At 42.5% G+C, this 16,738-nt stretch overlaps 2 protein-coding genes across 4 annotated transcripts; both read left to right on the plus strand.

Moving 5' to 3' along the window:
- The first annotated feature begins 121 nt into the window (after positions 1–121).
- ola1 (Obg-like ATPase 1) lies at positions 122–4,527 on the plus strand. The gene is made up of 11 exons (XM_063498156.2): positions 122–224; positions 523–620; positions 707–850; positions 924–1,051; positions 1,876–2,051; positions 2,136–2,216; positions 2,310–2,407; positions 2,517–2,657; positions 3,243–3,339; positions 4,033–4,155; positions 4,317–4,527. Exons 2-11 carry the CDS (start codon positions 523–525, stop codon positions 4,416–4,418), a joined length of 1,188 nt encoding a protein of 395 aa, XP_063354226.1. The 5' UTR covers positions 122–224; the 3' UTR covers positions 4,419–4,527.
- A 2,927-nt stretch (positions 4,528–7,454) lies between these two features.
- LOC134646290 (transcription factor Sp3-like) lies at positions 7,455–15,549 on the plus strand. 3 transcript variants are annotated; one of them, XM_063500143.1, is made up of 9 exons: positions 7,455–7,624; positions 7,914–8,011; positions 8,632–8,862; positions 8,952–9,560; positions 10,860–11,072; positions 11,145–11,349; positions 11,447–11,636; positions 11,807–12,003; positions 13,645–15,549. In XM_063500143.1, the coding sequence occupies exons 2-9, from the start codon at positions 7,943–7,945 to the stop codon at positions 13,896–13,898; spliced, it is 1,968 nt and encodes a 655-aa protein (XP_063356213.1). In that variant the 5' UTR covers positions 7,455–7,624; positions 7,914–7,942; the 3' UTR covers positions 13,899–15,549. The 3 variants fall into 3 exon arrangements, with proteins under 3 accessions (XP_063356213.1, XP_063356212.1, XP_063356214.1); XM_063500142.1 differs by having other exon boundaries at positions 7,461–7,584; XM_063500144.1 differs by lacking the exon at positions 7,914–8,011 and having other exon boundaries at positions 7,462–7,584.
- The last annotated feature ends 1,189 nt before the right edge of the window (positions 15,550–16,738 follow it).

The raw sequence follows: 16,738 nt of genomic DNA on the forward strand, positions 1-16,738 counted from the left end.
AGAAAAGTGCATTTAAATTAAATAATTTGAGGCAAAATAACAAATATATGTCCAAGTTGAGTTATGTCGTGGCATTTCCAGCTCTTCGCCCGACCAATCAGAGAGCCCTTACGTCAAAACACTTCCGCTTTGCTCCCCAGCTTGTCTTTCCAGTAGAGCGGCCGGTGTGAACACGCATCAGGAGTGGACAACACGTAGCCTGCAGGTTGAGAACAGACATTAAGGTAGCAAAAGAGACGTTTTCTTAGCCAAATAAATGTTGGTGTCTTTATAAAGTGCGGACGGTACAAACAGGACTATGTATTCTGGTTTAAATTTGCCCATCTGCTAGCTAGGAGTGGTTCCAGTTAGCTACTAGCTAGCGTTAGCATGCTGTGTTTGAATGAGCATATGACCCTACACGTTTTTAGTGGAGCCAGCTGACATGCAGCAGAGCCGAGGAGTTGGTTAACAAAACTTGGGTTTTTTTTAGTATCCCAACACGAGTGTCTTAATCTGACCAGCTTGTTTTAAATCTCGTAGATGCCTCCAAAGAAGACAGAAGCTCCGAAGCAACCTCCATTGATTGGACGATTTGGAACATCCCTAAAAATAGGAATAGTGGGATTACCTAATGTTGGGTATGTAAATTTTATACTATTTTTTTCTAGCTGACTGAGTGGGGAAAAGTGTTAAGCGTCACCATTCTCTCTTAATGCTGTTGCAGGAAATCCACATTTTTCAATGTGCTGACTAAAAGCCAAGCTGCTGCGGAAAACTTCCCCTTCTGCACAATTGACCCAAATGAGAGCAGGGTACCCGTTCCTGATGAGCGCTTTGATTTCCTCTGCCAGTACCACAAACCTGCCAGGTGTGTATTGCAACAGCTGGTTAGGAGATGTAAGGACATCTGCATCATCTGATGATCTTCCTTGTCACTTCAGTAAGGTTCCCGCTTTCCTGAATGTTGTGGACATTGCTGGTCTGGTGAAGGGAGCTCATTCTGGACAAGGACTCGGAAACGCCTTCCTCTCTAACATCAGTGCTTGTGATGGGATCTTCCATATGACTCGTGAGTTACAGTTGCTGCACAAACTACTGCAGCTGCTGTGTAGTAACAGCTGAGAGAGCACAGGTGTCAGGGCATGCTGGAAATAAAGGTCTTATGGGGTAATAGGTCCATCTTAAGAACTTTTCTCAGTGTACTTGTGGCTTTGACTAGGACTGGGAATTGAAGGCTAGTTCCAAACTGTTTCCATCTACAGTTTAAAGGTGTGTTCTGATTCTGAACCCTTAACTGGATAAGCAGTTGAGAATAAAGATGGACGAATGGTTATGATGGGGACATTTAAGTTAAAATTCAAAAATAAAGAAGGGTGACAAATATTATATTAGAAGTGAAATCTGTGTGTTAAATCTGAGCAGTTTGTGTTTATGTTTTTTTGTTGTTGTTGTTGTTTTTTAATCTCCAAGACCAGAGGTGTTATCCAGCATTCTCTGATTTTGCATTTGTGTCCATATCTCAATGATTCTGTTTCATAAATTGGTATAATGAAATTTGTGATCATTCGAAGGTAATGTTAGGCAGATCTTGAGAGACTGAAGAAAAATTCATTTTGTTTGTTTCCCTCTCAGCAATTAGTCAATAAATAATGAAGGCAAATGAAATAAAAAGGCAAAATAATTATTTGTTAGTTTCACTTTTCAAAAAAGTGAAAGGGACATCAATTTGCTTAGAAATAAATTAGCAGAATTGAAAATTTTAAATATGGTTTAAATTGATTAATAATTTATTAAGTCTTGCTGTTGCTGTACTTCTCCGGTGAAAGTATTTGGATTTTTTTCTTCAAGCTATGTCGTTGCATCGACAGTCTGCTGACGCTTGTTTGTGTTAAGGTGCGTTTGATGATGAGGATATCATCCACGTGGAGGGCAATGTTGACCCGGTGAGGGACATCGAGATAATCCACGAGGAGTTGCGGCTAAAAGACGAAGAAATGATCGGTCCAATTATCGACAAACTGGAGAAGACTGCTGTCAGAGGAAGTGACAAAAAACTAAAACCTGAATATGTAAGTGAAGTTTTTTTTGTCTTTTATTGATTCTGAATTAAATCGGTCTGTATATGCTGCTTCACATGCTTCTTTTTGCTTCAGGATATCATGCTGAAAATAAAAAACTGGGTGGTAGAAGAGAAGAAGCACATCAGATTTTACCATGACTGGAATGACAAAGAGGTACTGATGTGTTCTAGTGTAAACAGTGTTTCTCCCTGAGACCCTATTTGAAACGGCTTTTTCATAAAGAACTTTATCTCTAACTCTTCACAGATTGAAGTTCTGAACAAGTACCTGTTTCTGACTTCCAAGCCCATGATCTACCTGGTTAATCTTTCAGAGAAAGATTACATCAGGAAAAAGAACAAGTGGTATGTTTGCTTTCACCCTGCGTGTCTACATGTAGCATATATTAATCTTACTGTCATCGCATTTCTTTGCTATTTGAAATAACTCATCCTGCGGCCTGTTGTTCATCAGGTTGGCAAAAATCAAGGAATGGGTAGATGCTCATGATCCTGGTGCTATGGTCATTCCTTTAAGTGGAGCTTTGGAGTTTAAATTGCAGGACATGGAGGAGGAGGAGAGGAATAAATACTGCGAGGAACAGAAGACACAGAGGTATTTGGTTATTAGTCTTTAAGTTGTTAATATCATGCTAAACTTGAAGGGTTCTTTCTTTATGGGTGTACTGTGAAGCAAGCAGTCTCTGTTATTGTAGGTCCAATTCCCGCAGGGCAGAAGAAATGTGTAGATGCCTTTAAATGCATTGCTCCCTGAATACGTGCACATGTCAGTGAGAATGCAATGCACAATTTGTGCTGCTGTAACTTTCACAGCAGGGTTTATTCATGGTTAGTAGTAAGGACCGGCTCAACACGTTGCATGCATAAAACAGTTTTATTTAGGCAAACTCTGTATTGCAATCAGAGGAATAATTGGGGAAGACATGGTACTTTGAGGTGACTTTAAACTGAACGACACTAAAAACTTTGATTTTAAGTTCATGGCTCACTAACCCTTTAATGACCCTTTGTAGTTGCACCTTTCTGCTCTAATGATATTAAGTGGCTGCAGGCATCAACTGAGTAATTAATTAAAGCTTGCGCTGGTCGTTATTTACTAATGTGCTTTGAAACGTTCGTACCCTGTGCAAAAATTGAATTTGCAAACCATGTTTGTTTTGTTTTGCTTGTGCGTTTCTAGTGTTTTGACCAAAATAATAAAGACCGGCTATGCAGCGCTGCAGCTGGAATACTTCTTCACAGCAGGACCAGATGAGGTGCGAGCGTGGACCATCAGGGTGAGTGTTTTGACGTGTGTGTGTGTGTGTGTGTGTGTGTGTGTGTGTGTGTGTGTGTGTGTGTGTGTGTGTGTGTGTGTGTGTGTGTGTGTGTGTGTGTGTGTGTGTGTGTAACTTTTTTTGATTGAAGATAAGCCACTGATAGTTTTGAATTTTAGAGATCTTCACTGAGTTTAAAAAATAAAAAACATAACTTATTCAAAGAATATTTTGGAAAGCTTAATTTTCCAATGTTTTTTTTTTTTCCTAATTTGTGATTAGAATTTTGGCTTGTATTACAATTCCAACATTTTGCATCATTTTTGTTATTTTGTTTCTGACAACCAGCTTCACTTTTGTTTTCAGTTATTATATTTAAGTATGTGTTAGAGATGGAGTGAAGATCTGACTTGTAAAACTGAGTGATGGAAACATCTGACATATAGATTTTTAAATATATGTGATATTATATTACTTTGGCTATTGCCATTTGGTGTCTTCAACAGTTCTATATTTGAATACTGATAGAAATGTTATTGCTTCTTTGTTATTCAGTTAAAAAAACAGCCCTGAAGTAAATTTCTGACAGTTGTCATCATTTTGTGATGATATCAGCAGCACAGATTGTTACTTTTGCAGAATTTCTTAAATGTGATGTGTTTAATAAATACATATTTTATTTATATCAAGTCCTGTTGTGCTTTGGTCCCACAGAAAGGTACAAAAGCTCCTCAAGCTGCTGGAAAGATCCATACTGACTTTGAGAAAGGCTTCATCATGGCCGAGGTGATGAAGTTCACAGACTTCAAAGAAGAGGGCAGTGAAACTGCAGCCAAGGTGTGAGCTTTTGTTTTGTGTGGTTTTTTTTGTTTGTTTGTTGTTTTTCCCCCAGCCCAATTATTCCTGAGTTGCTGCATGTGCTGAATTTCCATCAATAACTGTTATTATTCTGGAATATATCAACTATAATTTTTTTCCTTTGTTTCTTTCTCTCCCAGGCTGCTGGGAAGTACAGGCAACAGGGCAGGAACTACATTGTGGAGGATGGGGACATTATCTTTTTCAAATTCAACACACCCAACGCACCCAAAAAGAAATAAGACCACAGAGTCACTGGGTTGGGGGGGATCAAAACTCAGAATACAGTTTAGTCCCACAGAGCACACTGTCTGCTGGTTTTCATACTTCTTTTTTGATTCTGATGGCTTCAGCTGTTCAAATCAGTTTTTGGTAACAATGCTTTAGTTGTTCATGTGTTTTTAACACATAACAGACTGTTTTTTTTGATAATTTAATTTAAAGAAAAGCTCAGACTTTTGAGACAGGTTTCTGTTTTGGATTTTTTAAGACTTAAGTGTTTTATTCCTCTGAGCAGCTCATCTTTTCTCTCTTCATGAATTGCCGTCATGACCACAGCTGATTAATCTGTAAGCTTTCACATCCTAATGAGCCTGTTGTTTGGTGCTTTAGTAAGGACAGGTGTGGCTGTTCTATCATAAAAATACTCATAATTGCATAAAGCAACAATCTGCTGCAGGTGAATTAGTTTTAGATGTCATCCCTTAAAACTTAAAAAGAGCAGCACAGTTCAATTAAATTAAAAAAGTGCTAAAATATATTGTGTCCAAAAACTGATCATAATTTCTTCTTGGGAGAACGAAAGCCATCGGTCGGTGTTTCACTGAGGGTGGGGCTGAACTGTATTGTGCTGATAACATGAGGGATATTATTTTAGAAAGAGGAACGGAGGCCTCGGTGGCAGTGCCTCATCAGATTCCTGAACAGAAAGCTGTTTTTATTGATTTACAGACTCCTGACGTAAAGGAGTCCGCCCCGCATAACGAGAGAATGTGGATCATTTGGACTGTACAACTTTAAATTGCATCATGTTTCACCTCTCTCACTGCCCACAAACTACGCTCATTTTCATAAACATGCTGCCGCACTGTGGACTAAAATGGAAATCTTTCTAACCTATGGGAACCAGTGTACAATAAGTATCACCCTCATCAATATGCATGTGTCAATAAAAGGAGATAAACCTGTTACGGTTTTGTATGTTTATTTTCTTTCATTCCAGGCAAAACAGGTGGGAAGATAAAGAATTTTTGAAGGTTATAGCACTTTGCAAAAGTCTCAAGCTACTCTCATCTCTTTATATTTTGATAGGAAATAGGTGCAGCAATTATTGAAATTATTTGTGAAACATGTACAATTGTTTGTGGCAATGCAGTATATATAAGGGAAAAAAAGCTCTTTGGATGTTTGGTTCCATTCCAGATCAAAACCAGGTCCAGGCCTTGAGGCGGTCGATCGATGACTGATGGTGTTCCACTGTGTTTTTCTATCCAGATTTGCTTTTACTACATTGGCAGTGTGTTTGGGATTATTCTCATGCTAAAAAAATGAAGGCACTTCAGGCACTTTTTGGTTGGTATTGCATGGTGGATCAAAATCTTCCTGGGATTTTCTGCATTTATAATTCCAGCAATTTTCACAAGATCTCCAACACCACTGGCTGAAATGGAGACCCAAACTGTGACTCCATCTGTTTTACACATGGCTGTAGACACTGTTGTACCTCTCTCCTTACCTTTGTACATATTGAAAAAACAAAACAAAAACATATTACCAAAAATTTCAAATATGAATTCATCACTCCATAAGGCCTGTAGCCACTGATTTTATTTCCAGTCTTTGTGTAATTTGGTATACCTCAGCCTTTTCTCACCATTTCTCCTCCTACACAGGGGTTTCTTCATAGTCAACCTTCCACTGAGACCATTTCCGATGAAGCTTCATTGAACAATAGCTTATCTCTCAGGTCGTTGACACTTATTTTGTTGTCCAGTTTCCTCAAAATCTGCCCACCATGTGCCAAGTTTTCAGCTAATACCTCTTCGGGAATCCCCTTGGTGTAAAAAATATTTTTGACTCCTGTCAAAACTATGTAATCTTTGGCAGTTTTGAAGGTTCAGCTTAAGAAACTGGAACAAATGTGTTTTTGTGACAGGCTGCTAGTAACAAAGTGTCTAAGGACGCTACCAGAGCAGTTGTATACTTTTACAATGTTTATTGTGCATTCATACTGGTTTAAATCAGCTTAAGCACTGAACCTTTCTGAAGATAATAAAACCTGAGCAGTTCTACTTTAATGACTGTAATTTGCAGATAAGAAAGTACTAAAAATTTACACCTAGTAAATGAAATTTTTGGTGAGTCTGTTTTATGCTTTAACCTGTACAATTTCTACACGGTCACGAAAGACTGCTCTGCTGTACTTTTCATACACTCTGGAGGTCTTATTACTTCACTGGGCTTCATGCACTAAGTGATAATATAATAATAAGTATAGGTATAATAAGTAATAGTCATGTGGCAGCTTAATTCAAAGTTGGTGGTTATAAAAATGTTTTAACCTATTTTCATATATGGATAAGCTTTCATCGTGGACCAACACATGAAATTTAGCCAGAAACTAATTTAATTTTTAAACGTTTAACATGTTTTTATGGGTTTATAAACTCAAAAGACAAACAGATCTGCAGCGGTTGAAACATCTGGACGTTTTAATCCCGAATTAAGTGAAATAAAGAGCTCCTGATGTTTGATAGCACTGCTTTCTTTAATTATGTGGCATTTGGGATGTGAAATTAACTATTACAACGAGCCAGCTCTCAGTGTGAAGCTGTAATAACACGTGAAGCTGCCTGGTTGTAATTATGGAGGTTAAATGACGTTTGCAGTGAACATAAGTAGTTTGAACTTTTAAAAAAAAAATCCCTCGTATCGCAAACGACTACGGCTTTAAAGCGAAAGCAAATCAAAAGAGATAATGCAATACAAAATAAATAAATAACTTTATTTTACGTCAAAGACTGAACTGGAGCGTCTCCGTATTCAAACTAAGCCCTGTTTAAATTTCAACAACTGCATTCCTTCTCTTGTCTCCTTCAACAAACAGGAAACACTCGTCCTACAAAAAAATGACTGGCGCTCGATTTTAACCAATGATGTTCCACCACAACCTCCGCTCAGCCAATCGACATAGAGAAGAAGGGCGGAACGTCCTGTAATGTGATGCAAATTCGACGGTCAAGCTTGTTAGTCCCACCTTTTTGTGTTTCCCGCACCGTCAATCAAAATAGAAAAAAAAATCGACCCGAATTCGCCGATCAACACTGGCCCGCCTTTGATAAAATAATCATGTTCGGAGTTTAGTTGATCCGATAATCCCCCGGGTTACTACCACTCACGCTATGACTGGTACGTAAACGTTCAGCACATCGAAGCGTGCAGCTAATCGGTGAGTTTGTGAGAGCTGGAGCCGAGCGAGCTACGTCTTTTTATCTTTAGCTCTGCTGCTAACGAGCTCGATATGGTTAGCTGACTGAGCTAGCTGGCTAGCCACGGAGTTGACAAAGTAAACAGTCGAGCTCGGCCCCCCAAATTTCTTCAGAACCTCCGCTGCAAAGTTGAATTTCGCAGTCGGCTCCTTTTGGGACCGGAGAGTGGGGATGCTTTGCGGGCTTTTCTGGCAGGCAGGAGTTGAAGATTACAGAGTTTTGCTGAGTTTCCCCCTCTCTCCCTGCTAGCGCCAGAGCAGCCTCTGAAACAAGGAGAAATGGCGTCCGCGGACGTGGACAGCAGTCAAAGCGAGTTTCTGCAACCCGGCGGCGCCGCGGAAACACAGGTATCCGACATTTTCTAGCTCGTCTTTCTCGCTCGCTTTCGATTTCTCGGTTGTGTTTTGTTTTGGGAGCATGAAGTTCACAGGTTTTAACATTTTGATGGCATGGGGGAGAAAGCCGTACACTTCCTGTGTTCCCCTCAATAACGGCCACCCACTTTACCCCTGTAAAACCCGCCCATAGTGGGTAGGACACTGAAGTCAGTCACTTGGGTCGGCTCGCTGGAAGATAGCCGGTGTACCTTGGGCACGGAGGATGCAGGGGTGGGATAATGTAGCACGCATAGCGTCCATAATCAAAACAGTAGCTTGCAGTTGTGTTGTAATGGCCACCCATCCCCCACACCCTGCTCTCGGCTGTATCTGAGCCTGCTATCTTCACTCTGTATATGTGTATGTGTGCTGGTAGTGCTCACATCTTTCTTGTGACTTTAAATGCTGCATGATCTACTCCTGCCCGTGCTCCACTTGTTCCTTTCATGCATCTGCACAGTTTCTGAATCCAAACCTGATTGGTAGACAATAGCCAGACTGTGATCTAATCTGAAGCTGAGAGGAGTCACTGTCTCCCTGTTGGAAGTGTGATCTGTCCCTGTTAATGTGACTTTTGATTGTGCTCCCAGACGACAGATATGTCAGCCATTCAGCTGACGGGCTCAGATCGATGGGAGGTGTTGACTCCCGTCTCGGCTGGGAAGGAAGACCAGGGAGTCGTTCACATTCCAAACTCGGGGATTATCACGTCCAACGGGCAGTACGTGCTTCCTATTGGGAGTATTCCCAGCCAGCCCATATATGTTACAGCAACCGGGAGTGAGGCTGCAGCAAACGGAGTGTCGGGCATTCAGTATCAGGTAAAAAAAAGATGAACATATAGATCAGAGCACTCCTGCATAGGTGATCAGCATTCTCAAAGCTTTCTCCCCCCCGCTCTGTCTTTCAGGTCATCCCTCAAATCCAAAATGCAGATGGGACAATTGCAGGATTCCCCACGCAGGGTTTGGATGACGGTACAGGGCAGATTCAGCTACTCCAAGATGGCAGCCAGGGCAGCATTGGAATCAGCTGTGCCACGACGGCAACCACAGATCTCTTGACACAGGCGGGGCAGGTTCAGTCGATCCAAGGCGTTTCACTAACTGGAGGTTCGGCGTACACGGGCACCATGCCTGTAGGGCTTCCTGGCAACATAACATTCGTCCCTATAAACAGTGTGGATCTGGAGTCGCTGGGGCTGACCGGAGCTCAGACGGTCCCCATCGCAACAGGAGTCACACCTGAAGGCCAGTTGATAATGAGCAGCCAGGCTCTCGAGACCCAGAACCAGGACACCGGAGCCAAACAGTCGCTGGTCACAGTGAGCGACCCGAGAGCCAACCAAGAGCTCTACGTGCCAACGACCACAACCACTTCCTCTTCCAACTCCGCCCAGCTTCCTGAGACCATCGACGGCACAGGAGTTCTCACCCAGGCGACTGCCGTGTCCGCAGGCGTGTCTGATCCCTCGTCCTCGGAGAACTACAACTCCCACAACCACCTGCAGCAAATCCAGGTCAGCGTGTGTGGCTTTAGCAGCATGTCATGTGAATGTGTGTCATGCCAAATGGTCTCTGGAGAAATTTGATTACAATTTAAATTATAAGTGAGCAATTTAATAAAATTAAGCAATCTCAGAAGGAAAAGTCTTTGGTCTGCACTAAAGCCACAAGTGGGGACAAGTAGGCCCTGGAATATCGTCATTCCTGAAGACTTGCATCCAATATCTTATTTGTTGTATGAGTTGACAGATTCCCAGCTTTAGTCATACTGTTGCCAGTTTAATGGGAAGGCTTTGCACAACAACCCCACAACACTTAGAAAACATTAGTTAATTAAAAAGATACTAAAGAAAATCCTTAATAATAGTAATAATAATAACCTGGGTAAAGTAAACACAATTTAATAACTGTGTCGTCACTGGCAACAGAATGTGAGAAATGACGCCCAGCCCAAGTAATGAGGGGTTAAGCAGATTCTTCTAATCACCCCAAGGCCAGTAATGTCTGTAAGGCACTGCTTTAAGGTGTGCATTTAAAGTTTACAAATTCCTCTTTATGTTTGTTGAAGCTTTCACTGTGACTGATGTGTATCACAGAACATATTTTGGCCAAGACCACCTGGATGATGTGGTTCCTATGGAAATCCACCAAGAACCTGGGCTCGACTGAGGGCTGAAATCATGTTAAAAATGATTTGGCTGGCTAAAGTCATTTGATTGCACAATGTCTCCATTATTTCAGCACAGCGTGTCATGCTAGCAGTCAACTAAAGCACTTACGAAACTGTTACTCACAGCTGTCCGAATAATCAACATCCCACTGCAACACAGATGCATTCACAAAAATATTGTGGCCTAAACTCATATTTGGAAATTGGTTTTTAAATCACTGCACATGCACACATACTGATCACAGTTTTCCTGTTCTTCCTGCTGATGGTTCCTCCACTTTCTTTTCACTCGAAAAATGCAGTTCTTTGGTTTGTAAGGTCATAAAAATGTAGCTTTGTGTACTTTCATCAGTTCTACTTTAGATCAGAGCGCTGCAGTGCATCTCACATCCGTCTTTTTAAAATTTTGGGGGGATTATTTCTAGTAGATGTGATTGACAAGAAGGCATCTGCACATGATACAAAGCAAAAGGGCCTAAAAGCGCACTGCTGATAATAGGTTTGGTTAATTTTTTTCATGCACTTGTGTTATTTGGGCCTTTACATAAAGCGGTAATGTGCAGTTTCTCCACTGCAGAAAGTACTGCATTCAAAAAAAAAAAAAAGGAAACGTATGAATTCTACTTGTAATTTCTTTCTGCAGGTGTCATCCTCCAATGCCACCACTATCTCACAGCCCATCTTGCAGCTGTCTGGGGACAGTCAGGCCCAGGTAGCCCAGGTGGCTCAGGGTCAGGACCTGACTGCAGCAGCAGGTCAGACTCTACAGAGCGTGCAGCTGGTCAACCCTGGGACCTTTCTCATCCAGGCCCAAACTGTCACTGCTACCGGACAGATCCAGTGGCAGACCTTCCAGGTAAGTTCAAGGGGGATGTTTTGCTCTTTCAGGTGAGCTTACTTTCCTAAAAACATCTGTTTTCTCTCTTAGGTTCAGGGTGTCCAGTCACTCCAAGGACTTCAGCTGCCCCAGGGTCAGGGCCAGGCCCAACAGTTGACTTTAGCCCCAGTCCAGACCCTTCCCCTGGGCCAGACAGGCCAGGTCAGCCTGCCCAACCTCCAAACAGTCACAGTTAACTCTGTAACACAAACTGGGGTCCAGTACTCACAGGGAGAGGATGCAAACAGTCCAGCAGGTACAGCCACGCATAAATCACTCTTCATTTCATTCATTTAGTTAATCCCTTACAGTTTCTTAAATCTCCCTCTTGCATTCTGTTTTCCTCTGCTCAGGTATCCAGATAAAGGAAGAGCCAGACTCTGAGGAGTGGCAGCTGAGCGGGGATTCCACGCTGAACCCCAGTGACCTGAACAACCTGCGTGTTCAGATGGGAGACGAGGACATGGAGACGCCAAGCGGGGAGGGCAAAAGGCTCCGCAGAGTCGCCTGCACCTGCCCCAACTGCAAAGAGTCCGGAGGAAGGTAGGCCTCTGAAAACACACACACAAGCCACGGATAACAGGAGGTGTAGGTGCTGAGCTCACCTTTTACCAGCAGAACAAAAAAAGGAACGAGTAAATGAAAAGTTTGGAAAATGGAAGCACTTCACTTCTGCCGATCCCTTTTATCTTCACTCTCCCTCGTTTCCACAGGGGTTCAGGTATGGGGAAGAAGAAGCAGCACATCTGCCACATCGCCGGCTGCGGCAAGGTTTACGGGAAGACATCCCACCTCCGAGCTCACCTGCGCTGGCATAGCGGTGAGAGACCCTTCGTCTGCAACTGGATGTTCTGTGGGAAGAGATTCACCAGGAGCGACGAGCTGCAGAGACACAGGAGGACGCACACAGGTGAGATCACCTATCGACACGCTTTTTGTTTTGAAATTGAAAAAAAAAAAGAATAACAACAAAGTAACAGTTTTATGGTAGGAGCTCATGTGGGGATCACGTTGCCGTTACAATGTTACAGTTACAAAATGTTTTTATGTCTGCTGCTGCTGCTGTCCAGAGCTTTTGTTTGCGATCGCAAACGCAATGTTCAGCAAAGAGGTGTGAAATGCAAAGGAAAAAAAAGTGAGAAACCGACACTTCACAGCAGATCATCAGCGATATCAGTTTTATTTTATTTGTAGCTGAAATGAATTTAATCAGCTAATAAACACTTGAAATTACATCATTGTTCATCTGTGCAGTTAAGTAGGAGATAATATCAACTCAGCACGAAGTATTATTATTAAATCATTTTAACAAGGCTGCCGTTCTGTGATAAAGCCTGAGATGTAGACGGGGGCTGTGATGACAAACTTGTGATGTGTGCTTGTCCTTAATTGATACTTTGGGTTAAACGACAACTAGAGTCAGGCTCTGATTTCTTTAGAAATCTGACCCCATCACTGCGATCACATTTCTCTCACAATGATGCAATATGTGACCGTCTGTCATTAATAAATCATTAATGACATCCATCAACAGTCTTCCAGCAGTATTAATGTAGAGGTGTAGCTGCTCAGTCTTGCTATCTTGGTAAAGCCTTTGGGTTCCTTTTTGGCTCTTATTTTGAAAACCCTCTAAGTCGGTGAAGGAGGAAACCAAAGTTTAATTTCAGTGGTCACCAGGACAGAAGCACCAGTAAAGTGTGTTGTTTCATACTTTTCCCGTTTAGATGTTGATTGGCTCTTTAGGGGCAGGCATGGGACAAGTTTTAATTATTCAATTAGGGGGCGTTTTAGCTATTTTCAGAGAGGAGAGTAAAGTTTTTTTTCAGAGAGGAAAGTTGGGGGAGAGCGACAGGAAAGGATCTGATCCCAGATTTTGCATTGAGCCTTGGGGCATATGGTCACCTGCTCATCCAGGTGATGTCAAGTGAATCTGAGTAGGATCTTGCTCACGTGGGCCACCAAGAATCCAGTGGTCACGGTGAGTGAGATCCACACTTCCTTTGAGGAGATGTAAGTTCAGTGTAGAATCAGATTAGAGATTTATGGTTTCAACATCACATATTTTTTAAGATGTATGGAAGAGAGGAAAGGTCACATGACCTCGACAAGGGCTGCAAATCAAGTTGTGTTGCAATAAAGTTGCTCTGTAGCATCTTAGTGAGGTAAGGCAACTCATTAAAGGCATCCCTGTTGTCCAGTGTGCAGTGTCATCATCATGCTGTAGGGATGTTTTTCTTTCTTTTATTTGCTCAAAATCAAGATTCATCTCAACACGCTTTATATTGTGAGGTAAAAGCCCTAAAATGTTATGACTCTAAATTAATATGATGCTGAAAACTATTTAACAGTTACACTAAGAAGAGTGAGGAAATGCTTAAAATGGGGTCCTGAGTAGGCTCGAGGGAGCCGTCCCCACTGCAGGTGCTTTTACAAGTGCTAAGTGAAGGATCTGATGCTAGAAACAAGCGACAAAGTCTCCAAATGCTCCAGTTCAGTTATTTGCAGACAAAAATGTGCCTCGCCACTGATGTGTGCTTGTTGGACCCTGCAGGGGAGAAGAAGTTTGTGTGCTCAGAGTGCTCCAAGAGGTTCATGCGGAGCGACCACCTGGCCAAGCACATAAAGACTCACCAGAATAAAAAAGGCGGGGTGCCCCCCTCCACGTCTCCACCCACCTCCGACGCCGTCATCACCACGGACGGAACAACGCTCATCCTCCAGGCCACCAATGCGCACGACCTTGTAGCCAATCAGGAGATCCCCTTGCAGCTGGTCACAGTGGCGCCCAGCGAGGTCATGGAATGAGGGGGTGGGTGGGGGTTGATGTGGTGAGGTGGCTTTTTGAGAACTGGCCTATCAAAAGGGACCTCTTGGGCTTTTCTCTTCCCCTCTTCCCCCCCCTTTTTTTTTTCCTTTTTTTTTTTTTTTTTTACATATGAATATATACCTAAATGTATATGACAAATATATATATTTTAAGTAAGAGTTATCTTGACTTTATGTTTGTTTTTTGCAGTCTTTTTATAGGCGGGCAAAAAGAAATAACATTAAAATGTGTTTGCTATGTACACACGCTCACACACACACGAAAACACACACGAAAACACACATTAACACTCAAAACACGACATGAATACTCAACACGATGAAATGCCTTATTTTGTATTATACTCTTGTATAAAATGCTGGAGGTGCATGTTGGTTTTTTGTTTGTTTTTAAAGAAAAAGCTTTGCAGATGATGTAACTGTAACGGGGGTAAATGTGTTTGTGAAATCGGACCGAGGGAAAAGGAAGCCGTGGAAACTCTCGGGGAGAGTCGTGACAAATCTGAGCGCCCTGTTTGAAGCGGCGCGGCGTCCACACCGCTGCCTTGATTTGTTTTTGTTTTGTTTCGTTTTTTTAAAGTAGTTTTTAAATGTTTTTTGGAAATGTGCTGATTCGCTTTTTTCCTGAGAGTAAAAAACATCCAGCACCTCAGAGTCTGGTACCATCCCTTCACTGTCGTCGTGCTACAGGTAACCAGCTGCTCACACGGGCTTCGCGTTTGGCGTTACAGACTTTAGTAAGACTGCAAATCAGGTTATTTTCCAGCCCAGTCAGGGCAGCGGTGCTGATGTCACGCCGCGCGCTGCTCGACGCCGAGCACGGGCGCAGCTGGCTGGTCAGGTTAAGATGACAGTGCCACCATTAACCGGTTTGAAGTTTGCGTTTTTGCCTCAAGGACGAGGGGAGGGGAGGGGGAAACAGATGCAAGCAACTTCTTTCAGCATCTGTTTTCATGAGCACGCCGTCCGCTGTGCTTGTCAACATTTAAAGAAACACCACATCTTTTTTTTTTTCCTTTTTTGGGGGGGGGCGTTAATTCTCGTTGTTTCAGTTCTCCACGTCTCTTTGCTGGTCTGGGTGTCGTCTCTGTTGAAGCCACACGATGATGGGAATCATAGGTTTTAAAGCGTTCTGGGTTATTGTTTGTTGGCTGCAGGAGGAGTCTGCACACACCAGTGTTGCCATGTGAAGAAAACGGATGCATCAAATCCGCTCCATTAAGGGCGGTTCTACTTTTTTTTTTTCCTGCTTGTTTTTGTGTCATCACATTCCAGTTGCACGCCACACGCTGTGGGATTCGTTTTGCAATAACCGCTCTGTTGGTAATTCTGGCCAGATGTCACTCAAGTGAAAAAGCAAAACAATCATGCCATTGTTTGTGTGTTTTTATTTTTTATTTTAATTGATGTAATCCCTTTGTTTGTCCTCATCTTTGTAGCATTCATTTACATGTATATTATCTTATTTTCACATTGTTCATAGAAGCCATTAGTTAACTGAATTTTGTTGTATCAAAACCTTATTTTAAGTGATTTTTGTTTTTTTTAAAGAATTGGTGTAAAAATTGAATGTTACCTTTTTGTAAAACCTTTTTTCAAATGGATCACAATAAAAGTCTGAAACCTTCCAGTAACAGGTTTTTTGTGTCGAGGGCAGAAATGGGATGCCCTGCACCAAGAGAGTTACACTTTAGAGAGTATGGAGATGCTGATGGTTGGTAAGATGAGAGTAAACAACGGGGGAAAGGAAGAGACCAGCAGTGATGTGCAAAGAGATCACAGTATGAATCGCTGCTCTGGAAAAATTAGATCTGTAATATTAAACAGGCATTGTGGTGGCAAATCCAGATGTTGCCATCAGGATCAGATCTGTTCTTAAGAAACTCACAGCTGTGCATGATGTGAGAACAAGAACCATCACGACATGCTACATGTGTGAGAGGGGTCATTTCCCAGTCTTATATGCAAAAAAAGTACACTGTTAATATCCATACTGTCTTCATTACACTTCTAGCTGTGACATAATCACAGTGGAAACTTTAGTCTCATAGTAAATGAATTTAAGAGATAAATTTGAAAATCCTAGGTGTTTTTCAGAAAGGCTGGTTTCGTGCAAAATGCTTCATAAGTTCTCATGTGGATTCAGATTGGTGCAGGGAAGTGACATCACTACTTTGTCATCCAGGAACTACCTACACAGTCTAGCCATTGGCCTACATAATCAGTCTGATGATGCCATCCTGGTAACGCCAGCACAGTCTAGAGGTCTGTGTGACTGAAGGATATGAATCCCCCAGATCACCACTAACCCACTGCCAAACCTGTCATGCTGGATGATGTTGGAAGCAGTGAAGCATTCGCCCAGCCTCTCCACACTCTTTCAGGCTCAGAGTGAATCTGCTCTCCACATGGGAGAACGGAGTCCCAGCGGCAGACCGGCCAGTTCTGGTGTCCTGTCAAGCTGTGCAGTGCTGGGGTGAAAAGGTCCCACAAAGGGACGTCAGGCCCTCACACCACCCTCGTGGACTCTGATTCAGAGAGCCTGCACATGAATAGCTTGCTGGAGGTCATGTTGTAGGGCTCTGGCAGTGCTCCTGTTCCTCCTTGCACAAAAGAGCAGAAACAAGTCCTGCTGCTGGGTTGATGTCCTTCTATGGCCCTGTTCAGTCTCCTAGCAGCTCCTCCACACTCTTGAGGATGTGCTGGGAGACACAGCAAAGCTTATTTTGACAGCAAGCATGGGCTGCAGGTACTGCCTCATGCTGCCAGATGTGACAAGGACACTAGGCAAAAAGCAAAACTAGAGAAAAAGCAGTCAC

The sequence above is a fragment of the Pelmatolapia mariae genome, linkage group LG16_19 (genome assembly GCF_036321145.2).
Source record: "Pelmatolapia mariae isolate MD_Pm_ZW linkage group LG16_19, Pm_UMD_F_2, whole genome shotgun sequence".
NCBI lineage: Eukaryota > Metazoa > Chordata > Actinopteri > Cichliformes > Cichlidae > Pelmatolapia > Pelmatolapia mariae.

What these genes read in the sequence shown, in the direction of transcription:
- ola1 (XM_063498156.2), top strand. Translation starts at nt 523, where the DNA reads ATGCCTCCAAAGAAGACAGAAGCTCCGAAGCAACCTCCATTGATTGGA. An exon ending in GAGGAACAGAAGACACAGAG is followed by an intron (nt 2,658 to 3,242) that starts GTATTTGGTTAT and finishes GTGCGTTTCTAG; the next exon opens with TGTTTTGACCAAAATAATAA. An exon ending in GCAGTGAAACTGCAGCCAAG is followed by an intron (nt 4,156 to 4,316) that starts GTGTGAGCTTTT and finishes TTTCTCTCCCAG; the next exon opens with GCTGCTGGGAAGTACAGGCA.
- LOC134646290 (XM_063500142.1), top strand. An exon ending in TCCAGTGGCAGACCTTCCAG is followed by an intron (nt 11,073 to 11,144) that starts GTAAGTTCAAGG and finishes TTTCTCTCTTAG; the next exon opens with GTTCAGGGTGTCCAGTCACT. An exon ending in GGATGCAAACAGTCCAGCAG is followed by an intron (nt 11,350 to 11,446) that starts GTACAGCCACGC and finishes TCCTCTGCTCAG; the next exon opens with GTATCCAGATAAAGGAAGAG.